At 34.0% G+C, this 26347-nt stretch overlaps 1 protein-coding gene across 1 annotated transcript in view; it reads left to right on the forward strand.

Moving 5' to 3' along the window:
- Positions 1-1667: 1667 nt before the first annotated feature.
- Positions 1668-26347, forward strand: part of LOC105814247 (integrator complex subunit 6) — a 29180-nt gene continuing 4500 nt past the window's right edge. The window contains exons 1-11 of the mRNA XM_012649146.1: positions 1668-1852; positions 7188-7313; positions 8764-8918; positions 12706-12858; positions 12992-13124; positions 14237-14331; positions 16332-16442; positions 17526-17741; positions 19936-20062; positions 21014-21156; positions 21371-21602. Of these exons, the coding sequence (XP_012504600.1) occupies positions 1774-1852; positions 7188-7313; positions 8764-8918; positions 12706-12858; positions 12992-13124; positions 14237-14331; positions 16332-16442; positions 17526-17741; positions 19936-20062; positions 21014-21156; positions 21371-21602 (1570 nt within the window). The 5' untranslated portion in view covers positions 1668-1773. The remainder of the gene's footprint in view (positions 1853-7187; positions 7314-8763; positions 8919-12705; positions 12859-12991; positions 13125-14236; positions 14332-16331; positions 16443-17525; positions 17742-19935; positions 20063-21013; positions 21157-21370; positions 21603-26347) is intronic.

A 26347-nucleotide genomic window follows, 5' to 3' on the forward strand; every position in this document is an offset into this window, starting at 1 on the left:
CAAAATCTTGGCTGATCTTGAAGGAATCATGTAGCGTATTCTCATGGCATGAATCTTTTGTAGAGAGATGCCAACGCAGCTTCACTAGGATTTCTCTTCCTAGAATAGAATTGGATTTCTTTTTTTAATGGTGTAAGTCAATGAAGAAACTTGAATTGTAAATCAGTGTAGAATGACTTCAACACCCATGAAGTTTAGAAGCCTTCTCTGTGTGAGATTTAGAAAGGCTGAACGCAATACAATTAGGTCTTGCTTTATGAAGAAATTATTATAAACTCTGACAATTAATTTAGATGTGATAATTTTACACTGTGTTCTATATTTTAAAAAACCACTCCAATATTTATAGAAATTAGTCCTGAACTGATTTTGGACTTTATTTTTAAAATTTCACAAGTGATAAGGATTTTTGTTTTCCTCAGCATTATACCATTATCACATTTAAATATTACTAATTCCAGTAACATATATTTCAAAATTTCCTATTATTTCAAAAGTCTTTGCTTTTATTTTGTCTCTTATTCTGTAACAGTTCCAACCCCTTCCCAGTCTCCTCCCTTTGCTTTTTCATGCCATTGATTTATTGGAGAAACCAGATCATTTGTCCTGTGTAATGTCCCACCTTCTGGATTTGACAGATTGCTCTTTTGTGGTGGTGGTGATGAACTTGGTCCTATACCCCCAGAATTCCCTGTAAACTAGTAGTTAGAACTGAAAGCTTGATTCAATTCAGATTCAACCTTTTCCTTTCTTTCTTTCTTCCTCTTTTTTTTTTTTTTGTTAGCAAGAATCCTTTATAGTTGATGTTGTGAACGTCTTGTTGCATGTCATATTTGGTTGTCTTCATTTAGTGATACTAAGATCAACATGTGGATTCTGTTCATATATGTTACTCTTGCTGGTACAGAGGGGCCCGTTAGAATCGCTTTAAAGTTTTTTAAGATTCTTAAGAATCTTAGAGGAGATTCTAATTTAGCAGGCCTGGGGAGAAACATCTGTTAAAAGACACGCATGCGCGCGCGCGCACGCGCGCGCACACACACACACACACACACACACACACACACACACACACACACAGAAAACCCCTACAAACCTCTCTACATTTACTCAGATATGGTAAGAATCATTGCCTTTAATACACGTAATACGTAACTAGAGTGACAAAATTTACTTTTATGCAAATGCTTTGGGAATGTTTGTCTTGTATAAAATGAAGCATATTTAAAATTGTTAAGAACTGGAGAGATGTTTGAAGCTGCTCTGTGTAATAGAAAAAGTACTTATTTGGACATAGGAGGCCAAATCATTTTTCTCTCTGAGACCTATTTATTTTTCTATATCCAGAACATAGGAATAATAACATTTAATCACAGGGTTGTTTTAATGATTAAATGAAATGATTTATTTGGAAGCCATCTAGTACCTGGTAGTTGAGTCTAAATCTGAAATACAATAATACAAATTTTTTTCAATTCATGTCTTCAGAGTAAAGTTTAAGAAAAATTAAAATAACATCTTGTGCTATTTTAGCTATATCTGAATAAACTTTTATATTTGAACTTATTTTTGGAGGGATAGGAGACTCAGTGCAGTTTTAATATAAGCGTAATTAAAGTAGCCTTTTCAAAAAAAATCTTACTGATTTTTCCCCTCCCCTACTTTTAGCTCCATTTACCTCTTAATTCTCCTTTGCCTGGAAGTGAATTGACCAAGGAACCTTTTCGCTGGGATCAGAGACTTTTTGCACTAGTGCTGCGGTTGCCTGGCACCATGTCAGTAGAATCAGAACAGTTGACAGGTGTGCCTTTAGATGACTCTGCGATCACACCAATGTGTGAAGTGACAGGCGGTAAGTGTTTTGTTGGCAATAATTCAGTGACTTAAAGCAGATGTAATCTGAATGTTTTAAAATGTACATTTCAAAAACTCCATGTTTGTTTTTATGTAACAAGTTAATATTAGGAATTAATAGATATGGTTTTAAAACTACATTTATTGATGAAGGTCTGTGATCTTGATTTGAACAGAATATGGTTACTCTTGGATATGATAATGGTAATTTTTTTCTGTAGAAAATGCTAGTATATGAAGTTGTTAAACTAATTTTTTTATCTGCAAAGATTATCAATGATGTAGAAATACCATAGTAATATTTTCTGTGAAAAATGTTTTGAGAATGATCTCATCATACATTTGATGGAATATGCTTTGGTTAAGTACAGTTTTTCCCAGAGGCAAGCATGTAGATTTATAGGTTAAAGGAAACAGGTAATGAGGTCTTATCTAGCTCATATTTCACTTATAAATCAAATCAGATAGCCACTATGCTGAGTGAACATTAATGAAAATCTTGGGATAATAATATGTAATAAACTCAGAACTTCTATAATGTGGAATTGGTTAACAGGTGTATTAATTTCATATAGATGTGTTTTGCATGTCTGTTGTGTACCAAGTATTGCTTCATGCTTTCGGCTTTCAGTAGTGAATAAAACAGACATGGTGTTTTTGCTTTCATGGAACACTGTAGTTCTCACCTAAGGAATTTGGTATTAAATTGAAATCCAAGTCTAGCATTCCACTATTTTCACGTGTGATAAGGGGTTGTGACATAGTCTCCAGACACAGTCAGTGGTGCTTTAATGAGAGTCCATCATAGCCTGCTGCATAAGTTAAGAGAAAATACAAGTCCTAATTAATATTTTAGGTGCCTTTCTTCCAAAATTCTGTGACTTTTGGAAATCTGCTAAATTCACAGAAAAAGGGATTGACTTACACAGGTATGTGAAGTAGATGAATTAGGAACTGTTATTCACATTATTAAATGTTTCCATTTTATAGGAAAATGCTTTTGTGAACTTTTGTAATGCCTTCACAATTTAATTTACAGAGGAAAAAAGGCATATGCATAATTCTTAAAGGACAACTTGTTTATCATCTAAATTTGGAGATTCACTGCTAACAATTGGATAATGTTTTTCAGTGACAGTCCTAATTGTTTCTGTGGGAGGATGCACATTTGTATTTATGAAATTTTAGTTTTCACCTTTGAACTGATCCACTTATTAAAATCCTGATTTTAATTTTTTTTTAACTCTAAGGTTTTTACTTAACAGATTGTGAAGGGCTTTGAAAGTTGAGGCTGTAATTTAAACATCTTCACATTGGAAAGTCCTTACTATGAATTACGTAGTTTGAACTTAGAATTATGATGAAGTTTTGGGACTCTGTGTACTATAACTTTTGTCTTCTAGGATCAGGAATATTGGGAGTATGAAATGAAGTGAGTGGTATAATCAGAGTTTGAAAAGAACCTTGAGACATCATGTAATAGTTAACTTATCCTTCCATTTGGACAGTAGTATACTAAAGCTATTTTGTTTATTCTTTGAAAGGAACATCTCCAGAGGAGAAGATTCTGCAGTCACCCTTGGTAACACCTTTCAATGACCCAAAAATCTTAGTCTAAGAAATTAGGAAGTCTTTCTTAAATATACATGCTGAATCCTTCCTGATGGAGCAGTTCATTTGCCCCTTTCCCTGCTCTTGCCAGTAATAATGGAAGGCTGCTCAAGTGCCACTCACCTTTTCATATCTCTGAATAATGTTTCCTTTGTAATTTAAAAGGAAGAATGTTTACTTAAAGTTTTGGAGAATAAAACACCAGAGAAGTAGAATGAACAAAAAAGCTAATTCCTATTGGTATTGCACTATCCAAATATGTAATCACTGCTAACAATTCCTGTGCATTTTAAAACTTAGTGTTAAGAGTTGTGTGTGTACATTTATTTTTCCCATTATAGAACAATTCATGTTCACTAAAGAAAAATTGGAAAAGTCACCTATATTGCCAAAATAGTATCCTGTTATATTTCTTTCTATGTATGCTTTTTAAAAGAATTGCATAATTATAGTCATTGTAGGATTTTTCTTTTGATACCAAGTATTTAATGAGTGCCCACTCTTTGCCAAATATCTGTTCTAGATGCTGGGACAATAGGCAGAAAGCTTATATCTTTGGACTGCGCAACGGATAATAATCATGTAAAATGAATAAATATTATTATTTTAGGGAGTGCTACCTACTATAAAGAAAAGACAATTAGGATAAGGGAGTAGAGAGTAATTTAAGACAGAGAATGAGTAGTCTAGGTAAGCTTTTTTCTGAGGAGGTAACATTTGAGCAGAGACCTGAATAATGGAGTTAATTGCATGAAATCCAGGCAGAGGAAATGGTAAGGGGAGCGACATGCACTGTATATTTGGAAGCAACAAGAAGGCTCATATGGCTGGAGCTAACAGAGGAGCAGAGAGTAACAGCTAGGTTTAGAGAGAGAAGCAGGAGCCAAATCTCAAATAGCCTTTTGGGCTACAATAAATATTTTTTATTTTCTAAGTGTGATGGGAAGCCTTTGGAGGGTCTTTTAGAGGGGTTGACATCTGATTTCTATTTCTAAAAGATTATTTCAACTGTTAGATGAGAATGTACTCTAGTGGCAAGAATGGAAGCAGGGAGATTAGTAAGAGATGATAATACTTTGGTCTAGAGTGCTAATTTTGGAGGTGGTTAGAGGTGGTCTGTTGCAAAGGAGAACCAAGGACAAGAGCAGTGAGGGAGAAAGGAATCTAGGATGGTTCCCAGATGATTCAGTTGAACCACAAGGATGCATGGCTGTGCCATGAACTGAGATGGGTACACAGGGGAGAAGCAGGTTTGGGGGAGGTGCAGGGATGATAGCAAATTAAAAAGTGTCTAATCAGACATGGTGAAAATATCAAGGATAAACAAAGCATTTTATAAAAATTTACAGACTTTTCTAGATTAAATACATTTAATTTTCTTACCTTCTTTAAGGATTGTTGTGCAACTTAGAAATAATCTTTTGCTTCTTCTGTTTTACTGAGATGCTAATACTACCTTCACACTCACTATATTTAGTTTGATTTTTTTCTTTTTTTCTTTTTTTTGCGGACTCTACATACCCAAAGTGAGACAGCTTCTTGCCTTGAAGGAGTTTGCTAATATAGTTTTTTTGCAATTATAATTAGTGATCCTAGAAACTTTATGCTTCAGCACGAAGTGTCATATATTCTAAGAAGTGAGTTTTGATATAGATAATAATTAAGTATAGAGAGGAACATTACATGGGATATAGGCTCACTTTATAAAGATCTCTTTAACTTTCAGAAGAATTAATGTATTTTTATTATTTGCCAAATGACTCATGTTTATTCACCTTTTCTCTAATTTCTGCAAAATATCTTTGTTAGTAATTTTATTTCATGTTGAGATTGTAACTGATTTGCTTGTATTTTCCTAATCAATTAATTGATTAGGAAAGTAGAGAATTGCCACAATTATGTGCTTTAAAATTTTTGTTTTTTAATGACAGCTTGGGAATGCTTAAATCTCATGAAATAAGATATTCAGCCGTTATATAAGCTTCTAAATACTTTGCATGTAAAGATGGTCAGCCTTTTTATGTATTGTTTCATGTGTATGCTTAAACTAAGAAAAAATTTAAATTTGCCAGTTCTTTCAAATAAGCATAATTCCATATGAATGCTCTGTTTTAAATATTGATTTCAAATGAACATGATTTTGGGGGGACAAAGTATACCCAGAATAGTTTCTAATACGCTGTAAGGGTTTGAATTGTGGCTGTACTACTGTACTAACTTGGAAAAGTTAGTTAACTTCTCTGTGCCTTAGTTTTCTCATTGGTAAAATGGGGAAAATAGCCCATACAATTGTTGCTAGGATTAAATGAATTAGTATGATAAAATGATTAGAATAGTGCCACACACATAGATATTCAGTAATTGGTAGGTAGGTATTTTTAAGATTATGATCATCATTATTATTTACAGGTAAGTTGTTTATTAAAAGATACTTGTTTTTCTAAGTAAAGCTGACTTTGAGGAGTTGAATCATTACTGCCTAATGTTCTTTTTTCTGAGTAGCCTTTAGCAAATCATGTTACATATAAGTTGATATGAGTAATTTGATGTGTCAAATATAATAATGTGGCTTGTGTTCTGAAATAATTGGTTGAATTTGTGAAAGAGTAGGACTTCATATTGAGCTTTTTACAAGTAACATTGTAAGATGTTTGGTTGAAAATTGAGTTTTAGCTGTCAAGGTTTTTAGCTTTGGTTGGGATCAGCACTTGTATTATAGAAATATTGAAATTCCATATGTAATTATAAATTTCATAGTAGCCACATTAAAAATAAAAAGAAACAGGTATGATTAATTTTAATAATAATGTTTTCTTTAAATCAATATATCCAAAATATTATTTCAATATGAAATTGATATTTTAAAATTACTAATGAGATATATTGTACATTTTTCCATGTCAAATCTACAAAATCAAGTGTATATTTTATGCTTACCATACATCTTCATTCAGACTAGCCGTATTTCAAGCTCTCAATAGCCATATATGGCTAGTGTCTACAATATTAGATGGCAAAGGTCTAGATATTTTTGTTGAAAATCCTGTTTAATAGACCTTTTCACTGATGATATCTTTTTAAAAAAATAATCACTAGTATTTTAATGCTTCTGAACTGAAAGTATTGTAGGTTAAAATATACAAAAGAGGAATTCATTTAAAATAGGTGATGAGTCTCAAGTATATAAGTCAAATGAAATTAGAAAAGCACATGCTACCATCTATATATTAAAATGCAAATATTTAACATATGTAAAAACTGCCAGCAGACCTGTTAAGTAATTATTAAATATCTGCTGTGTTCTTAGTGTAAATCTTAGAGATAGTACTTTTGTTAAGCAGGAATAAGATTTTGGGAAGACAACTACTAGATGTATGTGTGTGTGTTAAAGATATATTGGATAACAGAGATAGTGTTTTTTTATATCTATGTAATTTATATATGTATATGCGATTTTTTTTTCCATTGTGGTTTGTTCAGACCAAGAGTTCTGTGTTCCAAATACCTGTAATTAGAATGAAAAATGTATATATTCTCACAAAATGAGATTGTTGGTTGGAAATAACTATTTTTGTTCATTCTTCCATAAGATAATGAAAAAAGTCAATCTTTATCATTGAACTTTTGTTAATTAGTACTGTCAGAAACTCCACCATGGTTCTTTCTCACAGCTAACTAGTTTTTATTCTTTTTATTATTTTCTTTTCTTTTTTTAATCTCAGGCCGCTCATACTCTGTTTGTTCTCCAAGAATGCTTAATCAGTGTCTGGAGTCCTTGGTGCAGAAAGTACAAAGTGGGGTGGTAATAAACTTTGAAAAAGCAGGACCAGATCCTTCCCCTGTAGAAGGTATTATTGCACTTTTCTTAAAGACATTCTAAACTTGCTTTATCATTTACTCAGCTAAAATTGAAAAATTATTATGATTTTGGCTGAGATTGGCAAGGACAAATTATTAAGATGGCAAAACTGCTATTGGCAAAGAAGGAAGATTAAATAGGAAAGTCAAAGTAAATTGGTGGTAGTTCAATAACATTACCTTTTTATATTAATGATTGTTCATTACCTGAAATTTTAATAAGAGTCAAAAACCATTTTAAGTATTTATAGATAGGAAACCTTGTAATTCCCCTGTAGTATTATACCATTTTGTCTTTCTAGTATATGTTTCTCCCATGTCCCTTAATTCCCAGAGTGTTCAACCCTAGGTGTATTCCTTAGCTACTTTTGTTCTCAGGATCAAACTGATTGGAACCAAATGGTTTGTGTGGATCCAAATATGAGGAACCAGCTTTTGCCATTAATTAATCTCAAGCCTACCCTTACACACACCCCCCAACCCCAGCTGTATTCTCGGCTTCTGTGATCATGGACTATTTCCAATAGCCAGTGGGTATAAGATGTTATACTAGAACCAATGTTTATAGCTGTAACCCTCTGCATTGTATGTAACTTATTTCAAAATTTGGAGTCATCAATGACACTTGGCAGAGGTGATCCACTTGGAGTGAGTAATTGTGAGAAGAGAAAGGTCATAGAGATGAAAGAATGGGTACCATAGGGAAGGAGCAGATGATAAGACTAAGTGGTATAATGTCTGGTTTAAAAAACCAAACAAACTTAAAAAAAATTTTTTTAATTCAATTGGTAGACATGGAATGTATTTTTAAATTATTTTAATGCTTGGCTTAGAGTTAGACACTAAGTAAATGTTCACTGAATTATTGAAGACAGTTGCTATTTTGCTAAAATTATTTTAGATTAAAGGTAGGTGTTTGAATCTAGATTTTCATATTGAGTTTTTAATTAATTTTTTTATTTTTTTAGTTATTAGGCTTTAGTTAAAATGATTTCTAAGAAATAATTAGTAATACTTAACCTAGTATTTACTGTGTGCCTGGTACTGTTTTTAACACTGGAGGTACGATGATAAGGCAGCAATGTAATTGCCTTTATTATATAGTTGTGTAGTGGAGAAAACATGTCATTGTTAAACAAATGTTTACCGTAAAGTATGTTTTACATGTTCTGATTGGGAAAGCAAAGAATGCGGTGGGATCTCCTTTCAACTGAACTCATAGTTGGAATTTCTGGACTTTACTGTCTAATAAATTGTAATGTAGTCTCAATGTTAAGCAGTCATAGTATTCTGCCGTTTAAGAAAAATAGGAAAATCCAGAAATTAACAAGTATTAGGACATTTTTATTAACTTAAGTAATAATGGATATAATTTAACTTCTTATTTTTTTTTCCTTAGTGATATATGCTTTTTTTTTTGTCTTAATTTCTTTGCTATAGATGGGCAGCCAGATATATCAAGGCCTTTTGGATCTCAGCCTTGGCATAGCTGTCACAAACTCATATATGTAAGACCAAATCCTAAAACTGGGGTTCCTATAGGTCATTGGCCTGTTCCAGAATCTTTTTGGCCAGATCAAAATTCTCCAACACTAGTAAGTACCAGAGAGATTGTAACTATGTAATAAGTAACCTGGCTGTCTTTTATATTAGTTTTAAGTACTATTGTCAGTTAAAGGTGTGGCTAATTTTTATGGGAATTAGACAGGTGTTCAAAATGCTATGATAAGCTGTTACTTGCTTTAGTATACTGTATTGTTTATTATGAATAAATAGAAAAAAGTCATTTTCCTTTAGAATGTAATACAGTGCTTATGTTTTTTTATTCTCAACATCTAGGTTCAGAATCATATGTGTAGCAAAATTTCCTCTTTATACTCTAAACATGATATAGCATGAGGGTTTGTCTCTGGGACTCAATTTAGATTTAAATGAAGGTTTAGGTAATAATTCTGATAGTTTGCCTACAGTCTCTTAGAATGTAGTTTTAGAAATTCATGTTGACTTGAATGGTTTTAGTCATATTCAGTGTTACAGACTGGAGGTTTAAGCTAGAAAATATTTTCTGGTTTTGTTTACATGAATTTTTAGGAACAGTGAAACTTGAATGATCATGGTGAATTATCAGTATTCATTATGAGTCTTAAAAGGGTAAAATTGTACAAATAACTATTCAGTCTTGTTAGTGCACTGTTTTTTTCAGATTAATTTTTTTTGCCTAGTGTCTGAGGACATTAAGAAATATTTTATGGGAGAGCAGGATAGTGGTTCTCTCTGATATTAACCCTTAGAAGATAAGAAGTGTATTTCAAAGATCGTTAAGCAGTCTTTAATAATGTTTCATGCAACTGTCATTTATAAATTAAACTGAACCTTTCTTGAAACCTTTTGTCCTTTAAATCTGTGTCAACTTTTCAGGATAATTTTTACTTTGAGTCTATACGGGATCTATAAAGTGTTATTTCCTTTATTCATTAGGGATTTAATGTAGTAGTGTATGAAATTAAAGTTTTATAAATTTTATTGAGGCATCTTCTTTATAACTTTGTTTTTTTCTGATTCAACCATCATATTTTTTTAGTCCGGCCTCATAGAGAAACTTTTTACCAATTTCTTTGGTAATTTTACTTTCTATTCTAGAGCTTTCTTGACTCTTACAGAACAGATACTGTATTTTGTATGATACGTTGTCATGTTGCTTATTCGTTCTATTGTATTTATTTAACATCTACTCCAGTTATATGTAGTGCTTAAGTCCTAATGGAAAGAAATCTAAAGCCAATATCACAAGCCTTAACTATTACTGTTGCTTTATTGGTCTATTGTAAATTGTTGCAAGCCATAGAGGGTGGGTAGGACTTCAATTGGAGGAGGAAATAGTAGGAGAAAAAAGTTTGAAAGTGAAAAAGAACAAAATGTGTTTAGAGGAGTAACAAGTAGCTGAGTATGGGTGGATCATACCATATGTGGGACACCAAGAATGCTTTTAAAGAAATCAAATTGCTTATAACTTTAAATGCAAGGTTAAGGAATATGAGCTTTTTTCCAGTGGAGTTCAAGGAACAATTGAAAATGTTTTTAACAGAGTGCTACTTTAGAAAAATTGATTTGGTGGTGGTTATATGCAGTAAATTAGATGGAGATGAGTTGGAAGGGCAGGTAGGTTACCTGGAGGGCTATTGATATGGCTCACATAAGAGATATTAAGAGTTTGAATTAAAATGATGGAAGAGGAATCATAAGAAAGAGATAATATTGGAAAGAACTGGCAAAATTTAGTAACTGAAGGCTATTAGAGGGGAAATGAAATTTTTATAAATTATAATAGTATTTCAAACAAGAAGTATTGCTACTGAAATGAAATGTGATTTATTAGAGACCGATGGTGAATTTTATCATAGCTCTACCAGTTATTAGCTGTGTGCCTTTGGTTAATTATCTTCTCTAAGCTTCAGTTTCCCATTTTTTAAATGCAGATAATAGCTCCTATTTCATAGGATTGTTTTGGGGATGAAACAAAATAATTCTATGCAAAATTTTCTTTCCAAGTTCTAGAGATATTTCCCTCCACTTTTCTTCTTGGATTTCAATACTTTTATCCAAAAAATAAGTGCATTTCATGGACTGATTTAATAAGCTATGTGGTCAGGTGTATGCTAGGCACAGGAGCACAAGATGAGAAAAACAGTGCTTACCCTCTTGAATGTCAGATATGCACACATCATAGAGTACAGTGTGCCAACTGTAATAGAGGTTGGGTGGAGCAGAGCCAACAGAGGTGGGGCCTAAATTCCCTGGTGTATGTTTGGGGTACAGGGTGGGGAGGGGATGTCAGGGAAGAAGTCTCTTGGAGGTTGATACCTGCCAACTCATTCTTTAAAACTTAATTTGTTTGCAACATGCAAGGGAGAAAATAATAAAGCAGTCAGGGTTGACATGTGAAACAGGCATGAAAAATGATGACCTATTGGGGCAATTGTAAGTAGTTGGTGTAGTTAGAGCATAGGGTCTATAAGGCGTGGTGGTGGAAAGGCAGATCTTTGTATGTGATACTAAGGGTCTGGGCCCTATTTTTAGGTGATTGGCTACTACTAGTACCAAATAGTGTTAGATAGGGAAATTATATGATGATATTTCTGTTTCACAGCCATAGGACTGATTGGAGAAGGATTCCCTAGTTAGGGAAAATAATTAAAAAGCAGTTGTACTAGTCTAATATGAGAAATGATAATGGCCTGAATTAAAGTGGTAAGAAATAAAAGATACATTTCTAGAGAGATGAGAATTTAGTGTTGACATAAGGCAGCAACTAGTACAGAGTACCTGCCATGTTTATGTGTTCTGGTAAGTGCCTTAGAATTTGTGGTATCATTTTAGCTAGGTCTTTGTGACATTTAAACATGGAGGATGAGGGGGAGATATTAAGGATAACACCTTGGTTTTTAAAACAGGTATTGTGGTTTGGGGGAGAAATAACAAATTGGACATAATGTATCTGAGGGACCTGTGGAAGATTACAGTTATGTTTAGTAGATAGTTGGATACATAAGGGAAATGAGAAAAATCTGGTTCTAACGCAGTAGATTTGGGAGCCACCAGGGTATAAATAGTAAGTGGGGCCAATAGAGTCCTTTATAGCTATGAAATTTCAAATTATTTCCTCATAGCTCATATCTTGTTCACAATTAGTGAGATTTTAGGAAGGGAGACTGCTAAGGGGCAAATAGAGGAGTAATATACCTTTTTTTAAAAAAAGTATTAAGTTTTTTATACCTCTAGAACAGGGATCTCCAAAGCAGGATGTATATACCGCAGGGATTACCAAAACAATTGCTGGAATAGGGAAGGAAACATTAGAACTTCTGTTTGTTTATTTTTCCATTTTAATATTATTTTGGTACATATTTTAATTATATATGTAATATTATAAATAATCTAGAAATATATATTCTAATGTATATTCAAAACTGATCAAGGTATATGATTAGTTTGGAGGTCACTACTCTGTTTAAGTAATTAAATTGCTACAAATGAAGACTTATGGAAGTTTCTATACATTTCTTGTTTCTTAGTTGTAAAAATTAATGAATACTCATTTGATTCCAAAATTTTGCATTTAAATTCTGATAAATTTGATATTAAGACCTAAAAAGATTTCATTTTGTATAGATTTTGAAGTGTTTGTCTTTTTCTTGTGAATGTTATATAATTGAGGCATTGCATTTTTGAGTATTTTCTTTCAGCTTAGTGGTGCTTTTAGCAGTAAATCAAACTTTACTAGCAAAACTGAGGAACTGAGTAAATTTTGATAGTGAGGGATACTTAAAAGTGAATGCTTCTGGCATTTTGTGTAAGTAGTAATAATAAGGCTTTTTCCTCTAGCCACCTCGTACATCTCATCCTGTAGTGAAGTTTTCCTGTACAGACTGTGAACCAATGGTTATTGACAAACTTCCTTTTGACAAATATGAGTTGGAACCTTCACCACTGACTCAATTTATCCTGGAAAGGAAATCTCCTCAAACATGTTGGCAGGTGAGCTGAACAACAATAGTGATTTAAAAATTTAAGTGAGGTATTTCTTAAAATGCTAAATTGAACCAATGGTTTATATAACATTCTTTAAAGGTTGCTAAATATAAAGCTTTAACCACTCCTTCTTTAACAGGTATATGTGAGCAATAGTGCAAAATATAGTGAACTTGGTCATCCTTTTGGTTACTTGAAAGCCAGTACAGCACTGAACTGTGTCAATTTATTTGTGATGCCTTACAATTATCCAGTCCTTCTTCCCCTCTTAGGTAAGTTGTTCTTGTCACATTCTCTGTGACTCAGCATATATAAAAATTCTCCTAAACACAAGTGTTGGGAACATTTCTTCATCATTTTTCTTCTGGAAATTAAGGAAAATATTTTGAATATTCTGAAATGTTAAACCTACTAAAGAAATAATTATAACAACCTGTTCATGTTTGTGGTGAATTGAACATTGGTATTGAAACGCCTTTTAGTCTCCAGATTAATAATGTTATTATATTTTAAATTTTAAAATTAAATACTCTAAATTTTCTGCAAGTTAGATTTCTAACAGTCTTAGAATCGATAATGTAGGCTTTCTGTTTGGTATATATGGCATTTTGTAGTCACAAGATCTGAGTGCATTTTCTAAGAATTTGTAATTTTCATTTGGCAATTTTTTTTAAATGAAGAAATTTGTCCCAGAGTAATATGATAAAAGCCTAAAGTTAAAAGTTATGGTCAAAATATTAGTAGATATATTTTATAGAAAACATGCATACTTTGTTTCTTTCCTCAAATGTGTTTTATGTCTGGGTCTCAGCAGGGCATAGATTTTCCTTATGCATTTTCTGATTCTGCCTTCATTGTTACATGTAATTTTGACCGTAATTGGCACCTTTTTATTTTTGAAATGGTATTACAAATAGAAAATGCCAGAGCAGAAATTTTACTACCTTTAATTTTGTTAAAAACTTATGTTTGGCCGGGCACAGTGGCTCATGCCTGTAATCTCAGCACTTTGGGAGACTGAGGCAGGAAGATCGCTTGAGGCCAGGAGTTTGAGACCAGCCTGAGCAAGAGCCAGATCCCCTCTCTACAGAAAATAGAAAAATTAGCTGGATATGGTGGCATGCACCTATAGTCCCAGGTACTCCAGAGACTGAGGCAGGACAGTTGCTTGACCCCAGGAGTTTGAGGTTGAAGTGAGCTGTGATTCTAGCCTGGGCGACAGAGCGAAGACTCTGTCTCAAAAAAAAAAAAAAAAAAAAAGTCTTATGTCTTTTGTTATTGCTCACACATAACAAAGCAAACTTTAAAAAAGGAAACTTCTTTGACTTGATTTATGTGTAAAAACAATGAGTGATGATAGTTCATTTGTATTATACATTTCTAGATGACCTGTTTAAAGTCCATAAAGCAAAACCAACATTGAAATGGAGACAGTCATTTGAAAGTTATTTGAAGACAATGCCTCCCTACTATCTCGGGGTAAGAATGTTATTGTTAAAAATAGAACTTGTTATAAAATTTTTTATTAGGCTTATAGTTTATTATAGGTATTGTAAACATTTATTGCTGGTATAGATTATGTGGCATGAAAATTGAGTGTACAAATGACCAATGACAGATGTAATGGTAAAGATAGGTTTCAGTGATTTGGAGAAACGATGGTGGTGATCATGAGAACATTTATATATTGCTTATTCTAGGCCAGGTACTGTCCTAAGCACTTTATATGTATTAACATTTAATTCATATAGTTACCCTGTGAGGTAGAAATGATATTGTTACTGTTTAATAGATGAAAAAACTAAGGTACTAAAAGATTAAGTAACGTGTCCAAGGCTACATAGCTAATACATGATAGTTATGAGGGGGACTGGAATTCAGTCTGGCTTTAAGAATTTAGGCTTTTAACCTTGACTGTTGTACTACCTTTTCAAATGGCAGTTTTGTGATTACAGTCATCCCTCAGTATCTGTGAGGGACTGGTTCCAGGACCCCCCGTGGATGCCAGAATCCATGGATGCTCAAGTCCGTTATATAAAATGGCATAATATTTGCACATAACTTATGCACATCCTCCTGTACACTTTGAATCAGTTTCAGATTACTTATTAGATCTAATACAGTGTAAATGCTATGTGTAAATAGTTGTTACACTGTATTGTTTAGGGAATAATGTCAAGGAAAAACGGTTTATACATGTTCAGTACAGATCCAACAATCTGTTTTTATTTTTGCCAAATATTTTTGATCTGTAGTTGGTTGAATTCATGAAATGTGAAATCCACGGACACAGAGGGTTGACTATGTTTCTTTTTAAGGCTGCAAAATGGTTTTTGTTGTATTATTTCTCAAATCTCCAGAAATACCTTTTTAGGTAGATAAATGTATATTTTCATAGAACCACATATGCTTTTAGCAAACTTGATTACTTTAAAACTAGTATATCACAGTGGGTAAGACCAATAACATGTATTTTATTAAATAATTTATTTTGTTTGAAAAATAACTTTTTAACAAGAAGACCTAAACTAAAACCACCTTTACATATTACTTCTACTATTGATACACTATTATTACAACACTTGGCTATAACTAATCTTTCTAAATGGTCACTAATATGATTAGAGGATCAATTTCCTGAGCTTTGAAAATCATGACATTTTATAATTATAAGAGATAAGTTGTACTGAATGTGTAGCACACAGTGCCTGCCATGTAAAAGGGTGAAAAGAAAAAAACATACTTTGAATAGGAATTGTTACATATGTTGACTCATTTATGTTTCATAGCAACCCCGAGGACTTAGCCAAAAGTAGATAGGTATTTAAATATCAGAGCTGGGATTTGATTCCAGTTTGACATCAGTGCTCATACACATTTTCTAATGTCAGTGGTTATCATCCTTTTTCTGGTTCTGTCCCATTTGCATATGCTAGACACTCCTTCTAGTGATACTTTTCATTGCACAAAGTGGTTCTCAATCTCTCCTTAAAATTTAAAGGTCTTTTTTTTTTTTTACTATACCACATCTATAATAAATATTAGACTGTATTTTCCTCCTGCTTATGTTTTCTTTGTTTGATTTTCAGCTCAGCCTATTATCATAGTAGTTGAAATCTTGTATTTTCTTTGAGTCCTTTTTACTTACTACCTAAATTTTATCAGATCTACCACAATGTGTCTCCTGTTCATTTCTTCCAAACTTAGTATTTTCCAGCGGTACTAAGGAATCCACCACTTCACCCTCTTGCTCTAGGAATTATTATTACAGCCTCCAATCCTGTTTAGCTATTTCAAACTGCTTTTCATGCCACTGACAAACATTTTATTGAAATATAATTATGATTATATTATTTCCTTATTGAAGAAAAGAAGGAGAAATAATATTTTAGGAAAAAATTTTAAAACAAACTCTATACATGGAACCATACATTTTTAACAAGCTTAATATTGAATGATGTTTCCTTTTTTCCCAATAGCCCTTGAAGAAAGCTGTTAGAATGATGGGAGCACCTAACCTAATAGCAGACAGTATGGAATATGGACTTAGTTACAGTGTCATTTCATACCTCAAAAAACTGAGTCAACAGGTAATGTCCAGAAGTAGAGTGAGCCAGCAAGTATTTTGAGTGATGGTGGTTAAGATGCTTAACAAGCTAGAAGCTAGTTCTTGGTGGTTCTAATGGAATTCCGTTATATTAATGTATTAACACTTTAAAGCCATTTATATCATATTAACATAATTCTGTCTTGAGTCCATGGTTGTACTGTGTTTTAAATCTTAATTTTAAAGTTTTATAATCATTCCTGATTTATGAAAATGGCTTTGTTTAATGTGCCCCTAGACTTCATTATTTATGTTACTTTTTGAGAAATTTACATATAAAATTCAGGTATAAAATTTTTTTACAAAAAAAAAATCAGTTGTTTTTGCTTTATGTTTTAAAACAAGATTTTTCTTGCAAAATGGGAGGGTTTTTTTATTTTCCTTTTTCTTTTTTATTTTAAGATAAAGGCAACTCTTCTGGATAAAATGGGAGTTCTTTTGAAATGTTTGTAAAAGTACTGAATTTTGTCCTTCTGGCCATATATCACATTTATAAATAGTATGGTATTGTCAAGCAGTATACAATTTAACTGATTGCCAAATTATTACTGCCTTATGAAATATATTATTTTTCCAGTACCTCTGACATCTCTAACTACTAATCAGGATGCACTTTGGGAGGAGTCAAAATACTGCTATTTGCTTTCTAGTGAAGAAACTGTATCATTTGCCGTATCTATGAACATTTAGTTAAGTGCTAATAACAATGTTTTTAAGTAAAAACTGATGATTGTTTTTTTCTAACTTTTAGTCACCTGAATTGGGAATATACATATTCATTTAGGGTACATTTATATTTCATGGTTTAAGTGTAATGGATATTAATAAATAACAGTTGAAATTGTCCTGCCTCAAAAACTTAGTTGTAATGATTTAATATCATAAGACTTTATTGTTTAAACTATGTTTAGTTTACCCAATACTTGACATAAACTATGCTAATTGTTTTTAATTTCTTACATACTTTTAAAAATATAATATTTAATTTATAGAAGACCATAACCATTAGTATCTGATTTATCAATTTAGATTATATCAAGATAATTTTTGTTTATTTTTACTTTAGGCCAAAATAGAATCTGATCGAGTCATCGGTTCTGTAGGCAAAAAAGTAGTACAGGAAACAGGAATTAAAGTCCGAAGCCGATCACATGGTTTATCAATGGCATATAGGAAAGATTTTCAACAACTGCTCCAGGGAATTTCAGAGGATGTCCCTCACAGACTGCTAGACCTTAATATGAAGGAATACACCGGGTTCCAAGTTGCTTTGCTGAATAAGGTAATAGTAATAGGAATTTAGTACTACTATAGTTATGTTCTGTTGTATTGTTGAATAAATCAAATTTTTTATTAACTGACATTGTCCAAACTTTAAAAAGTGCTTCTAATACCACCACAGAATGATCATTATACTATTGTTGAATCATCAGATTTTAGAATTAAAACAAACTTTGTACATGGCATGTGAATGAATGGATGGATTGATGAAGAATGAACTAACTATTCATTTTATAGATGAGAAAACAGAGACTTAGAGATTGCCTAAAGATACATAGCTGATGGTAGAATTCACTGTAGTTTGGTACTTTATACTGATGACCTTAGGCCCACAGCATGATCCTAAAATGCAAATATCTTCATCCCAGCAGTCTTTTTGTAGAAATAGGCAAGCTGATTCTGAAATTTATATGGAAATGTAAAGATCCTAGAATAGCTAAACCAATTTTGGAAAAGAAGAATAAAGTTGGAGGACTTATATCATCTGATTTTAAATGAATGGAATTGAATCTAGATGTAGGTCCTCACACATATCAATTAATTTTTAATAAAGTTGCTAAAATAAATGGTGCTAGAACAATTGGATATCCATATGCAAAATAATGAATTTGATCCTTTAACTCACATTACTTGAAGTGGTCATAGTCTTAAATGTTAAGAACTAGAACTATAAACTTCTAGAAGAAAATGTTGGAGAAAATCCTTGTTGGGTTAGCAAAGATTTCTAAAATACAACACACAAGCACAAAACAAAAGATGTCCATCCATATGTTGAACATCATTAAAGTTAAAAAAAATTTTTGTTCTTTAAAAGAAACTTTATTTTTTAAACAGGCAAGATACAGCTTGGGAGAAAATCATATATTGAATAAAGGACTTGTATCAAAACATATATAAAGAGCTCATACAACTCAATAATAAAAAGACAAACATCCCAATAAAAATGGGCAAAATATTTGAACAGATGCTTGACAAAAGAAAATACACAAATGCCCATAGGAATATGAAGAAATGCTCAGTCTTATCAGTCATTAGGGAAATGCAAATTAAAACCATAATGAGATACCACTGTGTAACTGCTAGAATGGCTAAAATTTAAAAGCCTGAAAAATACTAGGTGTTGATGAGGATGTGGAGCAACTGGAACTGTCATACGTTACTGACAGAAAATAGTTTTTATTTTCTTAAGAAGTTAAACATATATTTTCTTACAACCAGCAATTCTATTTGTAGGTATCTACCCAAGAGAAATGAAAATACATGTCTATATAAAGGCTTAGTATACAAATGTTCATAGCAGCATTTTCATAAAATAGACAAAAAACTGGAAACAATCCAAGTGTCCATCAACTGGTATAACAAATATGATATGACTATATAATGGAATACGACTCTGGAATAAAAAGGAACAAACTACGGATACAAAAACAATATGAATGAATCCCAAAAACATGCTCAGTGAAAGAAGTCATACAAAAAAATCAGATAGTGCAAAATCACATTTATAAAATGGAATTTAGAAAGAAAGCAGATCCAGAGGTTGCCCAAGAATAGGAATAGTGATTGACTACAAATGGGTACAAGGAACTTTTTGGGATGGTGGAAGTGTTTTGTTTTGTTTTTTAAATAGAGATGGTGGGGTGGGGGTCATGCTATGTTGCCCAGCTGGTCTTCAACTCCTTGACTCAAGCAATCTGCCTTGGCCTTTCAAAGTGCTGGGATTACAGGCATGAGTCACCATACCCAGCCCTTTGGATGGTGGAAGAGTTCTAAAACTGGATTGTAGTTATGGTTTCACAACTATTCCTTTACTAACATTCATCAAACTGTATACTTAAAATAGGTGATTTTATGGTATGTAAATTATATATTAAAGCTGTTTTTTGAAAATCTTCAGTTTTTAAAATTTGGAAATTTGCTGTTACTTAAATTAGTTTACTTCTGTTATCCAGAATATTTAATAAAATCTTTAGAGTTAGATGTGAATTTGAGATTGTTCAGTTGAACTCACTGTCAAATTTCCATCTTTTGGCCATAGAACTGTACATTAAGATGGTATCATATGTCTTTATTTTATTTTGTAAAGCTAACTACTTAAACATCTTATTTCCAAATAAATATTGCAGGGTAAAGATTTTAGTCTCTTTTAATTCTATGTTTGACAGTAATTTTTGTCCTTTAATGTTTTTCAATAGGATTTGAAGCCACAGACATTTAGAAATGCTTATGACATACCAAGACAAAACCTTTTGGATCACTTAACAAGAATGAGATCTAATCTTTTGAAGAGCACCCGCAGGTTTCTTAAAGGACAGGATGAAGGTTAGATCATGGTTTTAATATTGGTATTTTTAATATTTTTTTTCTTTATAGTCTGAAAAAGCATAGTAAGGTAATGTAAATTTTGAAGAATTATTACAATAGCGTTTATATTCTCATTGTGAATTCAAACAGATGAATTAAAAGGTTAGTCATCCCTGATTGTCTACCTTCCTTCCTACTGTCTTTGTTGCCGCAAATTTTCTTCCCCAGAGGTAACAGTCTTTGCTATAGTTTAGTTTTCTTTTCAGCTTTTTTCATGCATTTGTGCACACAGATATCCCCCTACACACACACACACACACACACACACACACACACACACACACACACACACACACACACACACACACACACACACACACACACACACACACAACCCCCCCCGCTTCATTTTCTTGAGATAAACTAGTATCTGATGGTTCAATGCTGGATGACCAGTTACATGGCATGTTCTGATATTTCCCTCGGCTGTATCCATGGCACCTACCATAAATCAAGTCAGGCGAGGCTTCAACCTTTGCCGTCTCTGATTTAAGCATTGTAACAATAACTTTATATAAAAAGGGTTATCTGTGTGACTCCTCTTTTCTGCTCTTCTATACTTCTGTTTTCTGCAAATTCTACTATAATTAAATTCTGTTAATTTGGAATAGAGTAGAAGAGATAAACCTTTTCATGGTAAAATCACACATTATTCTGTGTACTGAAATTAAGTGCAGTATTTTTGTCTTGTTTAGAAGATGAAATAAATATTTTAAATTTTATTTTAAAAGTCTGAAAAACTATGCCATAGTATTTATAATTGCACCAAACTAATTTAGACTATGTGGTAAGGGAGGACTCTCTTGAGTAACACTAGGTAGCATTCATATTTAAGAAGACATTATTTAGTAATGAAATGGAGTATACTTTTAGTGAGGTTAACTTTTGTTGTTGTATTCTGTTTGCAAGATCAAGTACATAGTGTTCCTATAGCACAAATGGGGAATTACCAGGAATACCTCAAGCAAGTACCTTCTCCACTAAGAGAACTTGATCCTGATCAGCCTCGAAGATTGCATACGTTTGGAAACCCCTTTAAGCTGGATAAAAAGGTAATTTTGAAATGTTCTATGATATAATTTGTTTGTCAGACACTGTCAATTTAACAGTTAACTCTGAAGTAAGCCGAAGCTATTTTCCTGGTAGAGTATCTAATAAATGTCAACATAGTTGGAAGATAGTTGTTTTAATTGGAATTGGGATTGGTTGTGCCATTTAAACATTATATGTAAATCTAAGAAAATTATATTCTTTTTTTTGTTATAGGGTATGATGATAGATGAAGCAGATGAATTCGTAGCTGGACCTCAGAATAAACATAAACGACCTGGAGAACCAAATATGCAAGGGATCCCTAAAAGACGTCGGTGTATGTCTCCACTACTAAGAGGCAGACAGCAGAATCCTGTTGTGAACAATCATATTGGGGGAAAAGGACCACCTGCACCTATGGCTCAAGCACAGCCGGATCTTATTAAATCCTTTCCTCTTCATAAAAGTAAGTTATTTTGTTTGTTTTAAATATTATTTGCTGCTTTTTGGTTCCTTTTCAGAGAAGACATATTTTTGTCATAGATTATAGAAAAAAACTATCAGTGGAGTCTGATGAGTGTTTACAGAAGCTATTTGTTTATTCTAAAATGGCATGTAATCATTTTTGTATCTTTTTAATGAACATTTGTTGAACATTTCATATATTTATGATGCTTTATTAACTATTATGCTCTAAAATATCATTTGTAAATCTTAAGTATTTCCAAGTAATAGTTTTGAAAGGGCCGTTATTACTACACACAGAAAGATGATTTTCAACTTCATTTTAATTCAGGGGTGGGGAACCTGCGGCCTTGGGGGCCACATGTGGCCTCGTGGATCCTTGAGTGCTGCCTTTTGACTGAATCCAAATTTTAGTTTTGGATTCATTTGAGGGGCTGCACTTGGGGATCTGGAGGGCTACATGTGGCCTTGAGGCTGCAGGCTTTAATTCAACAACTAATTATTAAATACACATGCTATTTGGGACAATGCTAGGTTTTGGGGTCTAGCACTGAAGAAGATAGTAGTGATCTCTGACCTCATTTATAATCAGCAAGGAAAGAAAGTCATTGAACAGATAATTATAAGTATGATGAATGTTACAAAAGAGAAATGAAATATATTGCAGAAGCATTTGGCAAGAGGATTTAACATAGTCTGTGAGGTCAAGGCACTTTACTGAAGGAGTTGTGTTTGAGGCAAAAGCTGTGCGTTTGCCTGTGCTAGAGCAGTAGCCTAAAAGGAGTATGTGTATAAGTAGGTATGAAGGTATATAGAGGTACAAAGTAAAGAGAAGGACATTGAGGGAACAGAAAGAATTCCAGTAAAGCAAGGGTGTTGGGCATGAGGTAAGGCAAGAACTGAAAGGTGGAAGCCAGATCATGGAGGGCCTTGAAGGTTATTGTAAATATTCTCAACTTTATTCTAAGGACAGTGAGCGTGGTTTTTAAAAGATGATGTCCTGATCTGATTAGCTGCTTTTTTTTTGAGATAGGGTCTCACTGTGTTGCCTAGGCTGGAGTGCAGGGGCACAATTCACAGCTCACTGCAGCCTTGAATTCCTGGACTCAAGTGATCCTCCCACTTCAGCCTCCCCAGTAGCTGCGACTACGCCCCTGGACCTGATTAGCATTTCATAAAGACCAGGCTGACTGTAATGTGTGGAATAATATTATCAGGAAGGAGGAGAAATGAATGTAGGGAACCCCTAATGAATTAATGAACTTATCAGTTATAGTGATCATACGTAGCTTATAGCATCTTAACTGCAGAAAAACCAAATAGTATACACTCCTGATGGAAGTATACAATACTACCTCTGAAGTAGTCTTGACCAAAAAAGCCCCAACTGAACACGAAAGTGATCAATCCAATTTATAGGGAATACAGGGGATAGAGAAACATGTTAAATGACAAAACAGATACAATTAGCAAAATTCAGACTATAGAAAACTCAGCAGGACAAAGAATCTATTGGGTTTTTTCCTCCAGGGGGAAAAAAACGCCTAGTAAGAAGAGAGATACAGAAGGATTTTTCAAAGGTAGTTAAACCAATTGCAACATACAGGCCTTAATTGACCCAGAATCAAACAAAATCAAACTTTTCCACCAACAGAAAATGTATAAGGTAATTGGAGAATATGGATACTGACTAGATATTTGATGTTATTAAATAATTATTGTACATGCACAAGGACCAGTTAGGAAGAAACCCAGGGAAAAGATACTGGTGACCTGGCTATGGGATTGTGAGAAGACTTTGTATTTGAGAAATACTTGGACATAATCAGCAAAGGACTTGGTGACTGGGTGTTGGGGCCATGGCAAGGGAAGAGTAAGGCTTCCGTCCTGAGAGACACAGGGTGGGGTCAAAGAAGAGACGATAAATAAGTTGAGTTTAGAATTACATATTAGGTAGTCAAGTAGAGATCCTAAGTTAGAAGGTGAGTGTTGAGTTTGGGACTCAGGAAAAGAGGACTGGGCCAGAGGGGAAGGTATGAGAGGCAGCTAACTGCCCATTGGAGTGAATAAAATCTCACCAAGGGAAATTGTGAGAAGGAAAAAAGTCCAGAACCAGAACCTCGAAAGTGCCAAAGTTAAGAGGAGAAAGCAGACAAGGAGATTGAGAAGGAGGAATCCTAGAAGTAGGAGAAAATAGGGAAGAATTTAATGTCGTAGAAGCTAAAGTGAAAGATAATTGAGTGGGTAGTGGTCTCAGATACGTAAACAGCTGAATTAAGAGGAATGGAAAGATTCAGTTGGTCTTTGGCTATCTTAGCAAGAGCAATTTCTGGAGTAAAAGGGACAGAAGCCTAAAAAGGCATTAAAGGGAGGAGGAGTGAGGGGGGGCAAATCTACAACTAAAGGACACAGGGAGCACTAAAGGGAGGGAAGGGCATGCCTTTAACCGCATTTGGGTGAGGCAAAAACATAAAGTGTAACTATAATGTTTGTACCCTCACAATACCCTGGAATAATGAAAAAAAAAAAAGGGAGGAGGAGTGAGAAGTGAGAAAATGGAGACAGTGAGTGTAAACAACCAGTTTAAGGAGTTTAGCTGTAAAAGGAAGGTGGGAAAAGAGAGTGGTAGCCAGAGGAGTTCACAGGGTTGGAGATGGTGATTTTTGCTTTGTTTTTAAAATCAAAGACACTTGAGTGAGTTTAAATGCTGGTGATAGAACCAGTAGAGAGGAAGAGTTTGAAAATGAGAATGAGAGAAGGCACAATTGGCACAAAATCAGTGGAAGGCGTGAGGGAATGGTCCAGAGCACAGATGAAAGAATGCTGCCTCTAATGAAGCAGAACGAGTGGGGGGGTCCAGTTTAGTCGGGGAAGAAGTAGAGGAAATTCCTGGCCCACAGCTTTGCTTTTCTTTCCTCTGTGAAGCAGGAGGTGATGTATACTGCTGCGAGGGAAGGGGAGATTGGGAAAGTTGGAGGTTTACATAATCTTTGTGGGAAAGGGAGGAAAGGTGGTGATTGTAAGACAGTGCAGAGAGTCCAAGTAGAGGTGGTGGTTGTGACCACTCTGTAGGGCTGGGCCCTATTTCTCCAGCAGTGCTCATCATTTCAAATACAGCTCTGGAGGAGGCAGATAGAGTGAGTCATCAAATCTGGGGTTTTGCCTGGCAGGTGTCATGGGAAGACAATAGAATAAGAGAAATTAGGACATGGGTAAAAAGTGATATATCCTGGGCTATAATCCTGATACATAAGAAAGTGGCTATCCAGAAGGGATCTGATTAATAGGAGGGGGAAAATAGAGGAAGTGCTGGAGGAAAAGTCTGGCTGAGTTAGAGAGCAGTAGCAGGAGTACTGCAAAGATGTGGATTACACTCCCCCATTCCTGAGTTTGTGGTGGATGTGGGAGGCAGAAGTGTAAGTGGAAAGTTCTTTGGAGATAAGTTGTGGAATGGGGTTCTTGACAGGTGATCTGTTTGAGTCACCACAGCACTTCTCAAACTTGAATGTGCATGTGAATCACCTTGGGTTCTAGTTAAATTACAGATTCTCATTCATTCTCTCTGGGCTGGGCCTTAAGGAGGAGCATTTCTAGCAGGCTCTCTGATGGTGCTAAAGCTGCTTGTCCCCAGACTATGCTTTGAGTAATAAGGACCAAGAATGAAGTCAGGAGGGACTTGAAGGGGGAAGGAAGGCCGTGAACTGGGTGCCAGAGATGTCAGTGACTTAGAGACACATGCCCTGGCATTCAGTATAAAATAGTGATGAGGAGAGAGTGTGAGTGGCACAGTGGAGTCTTAAAAGAGCACGAGTTTTACAAGAGTGCATAGGAGGAATCTTGAAATGGCACTGGGAGGTGAAGGAATCAGTGACTCCATGTCCTGATTTTAGGCCTATGGAAAGTATGTAAGAGAAAGCAATTTCTACTTCTGGTCTGAAAAGGAGACCAGTTTATTTATAGGAAAGGTGGGTTTCAGTTAAAGCATAAGTTGTTATAGAGAATATTCAGTAAAGAGGAGTTTGTAAATCATGGAATAAGATTTAGGAGAGAGTCAGGAATTTGGGGGATTTGTGGGATGAGTGTACAGGGGAGTGTGAGTAAACAGGAGCTTACATTTTGGGTGGTAAATGAGGACAGTAGAGAGAATTTAGCAGGTATCTTGGAGGCTGGTGAGCAATCAGAGAACTTGAAATTCAGTTGCTTTCAGTGGGAACAAGTCTAATAATCTCGTGTTAAGTGGCAAGCTTGTACACTTGGGGTCTAGTAATCTAATGCACTGAAAGTGGGCACCAAGTTGCTCTGAGTTGCTCAATTAATGACGACTAAATGGATGGTTATAAGAAAAGGGTGCACGGTGAAACATGACCTGTTTAGTGGTGTGTTCCCTGCAGAATCTGGGTCAGTATAAACTGCCCAGTGTTTACTTTTGCCTCTAAAATGATAATAGATGTATAAGTCAGAGGTAGATTGGAATGAGCTAGAGCTCTCTAACGTAGAGATTACCGTGGTAATTTTGATCATATATATTTCACTGAAGTATCAACAACCTGCTTTTTAAATAAAATTGCTAATAGAATAAAGCAGAGAACTAAAAACTGGTTGAAATTGGCTTTATTGTTTTTCCCAAGGGGAAAAATTGCACAGATTTTATAAATGTTGTGAATGTTGTTTCACTTTGAAATCCACCATATCTTCGGCAAAGCTTAAGAACCGTATCATGTTGTTTGTTAATTTGCATTAATCAAG

Source organism: Propithecus coquereli, unplaced genomic scaffold, assembly GCF_000956105.1.
Source record: "Propithecus coquereli isolate 6110/MARCELLA unplaced genomic scaffold, Pcoq_1.0 Scaffold11, whole genome shotgun sequence".
Lineage (NCBI taxonomy): Eukaryota > Metazoa > Chordata > Mammalia > Primates > Indriidae > Propithecus > Propithecus coquereli.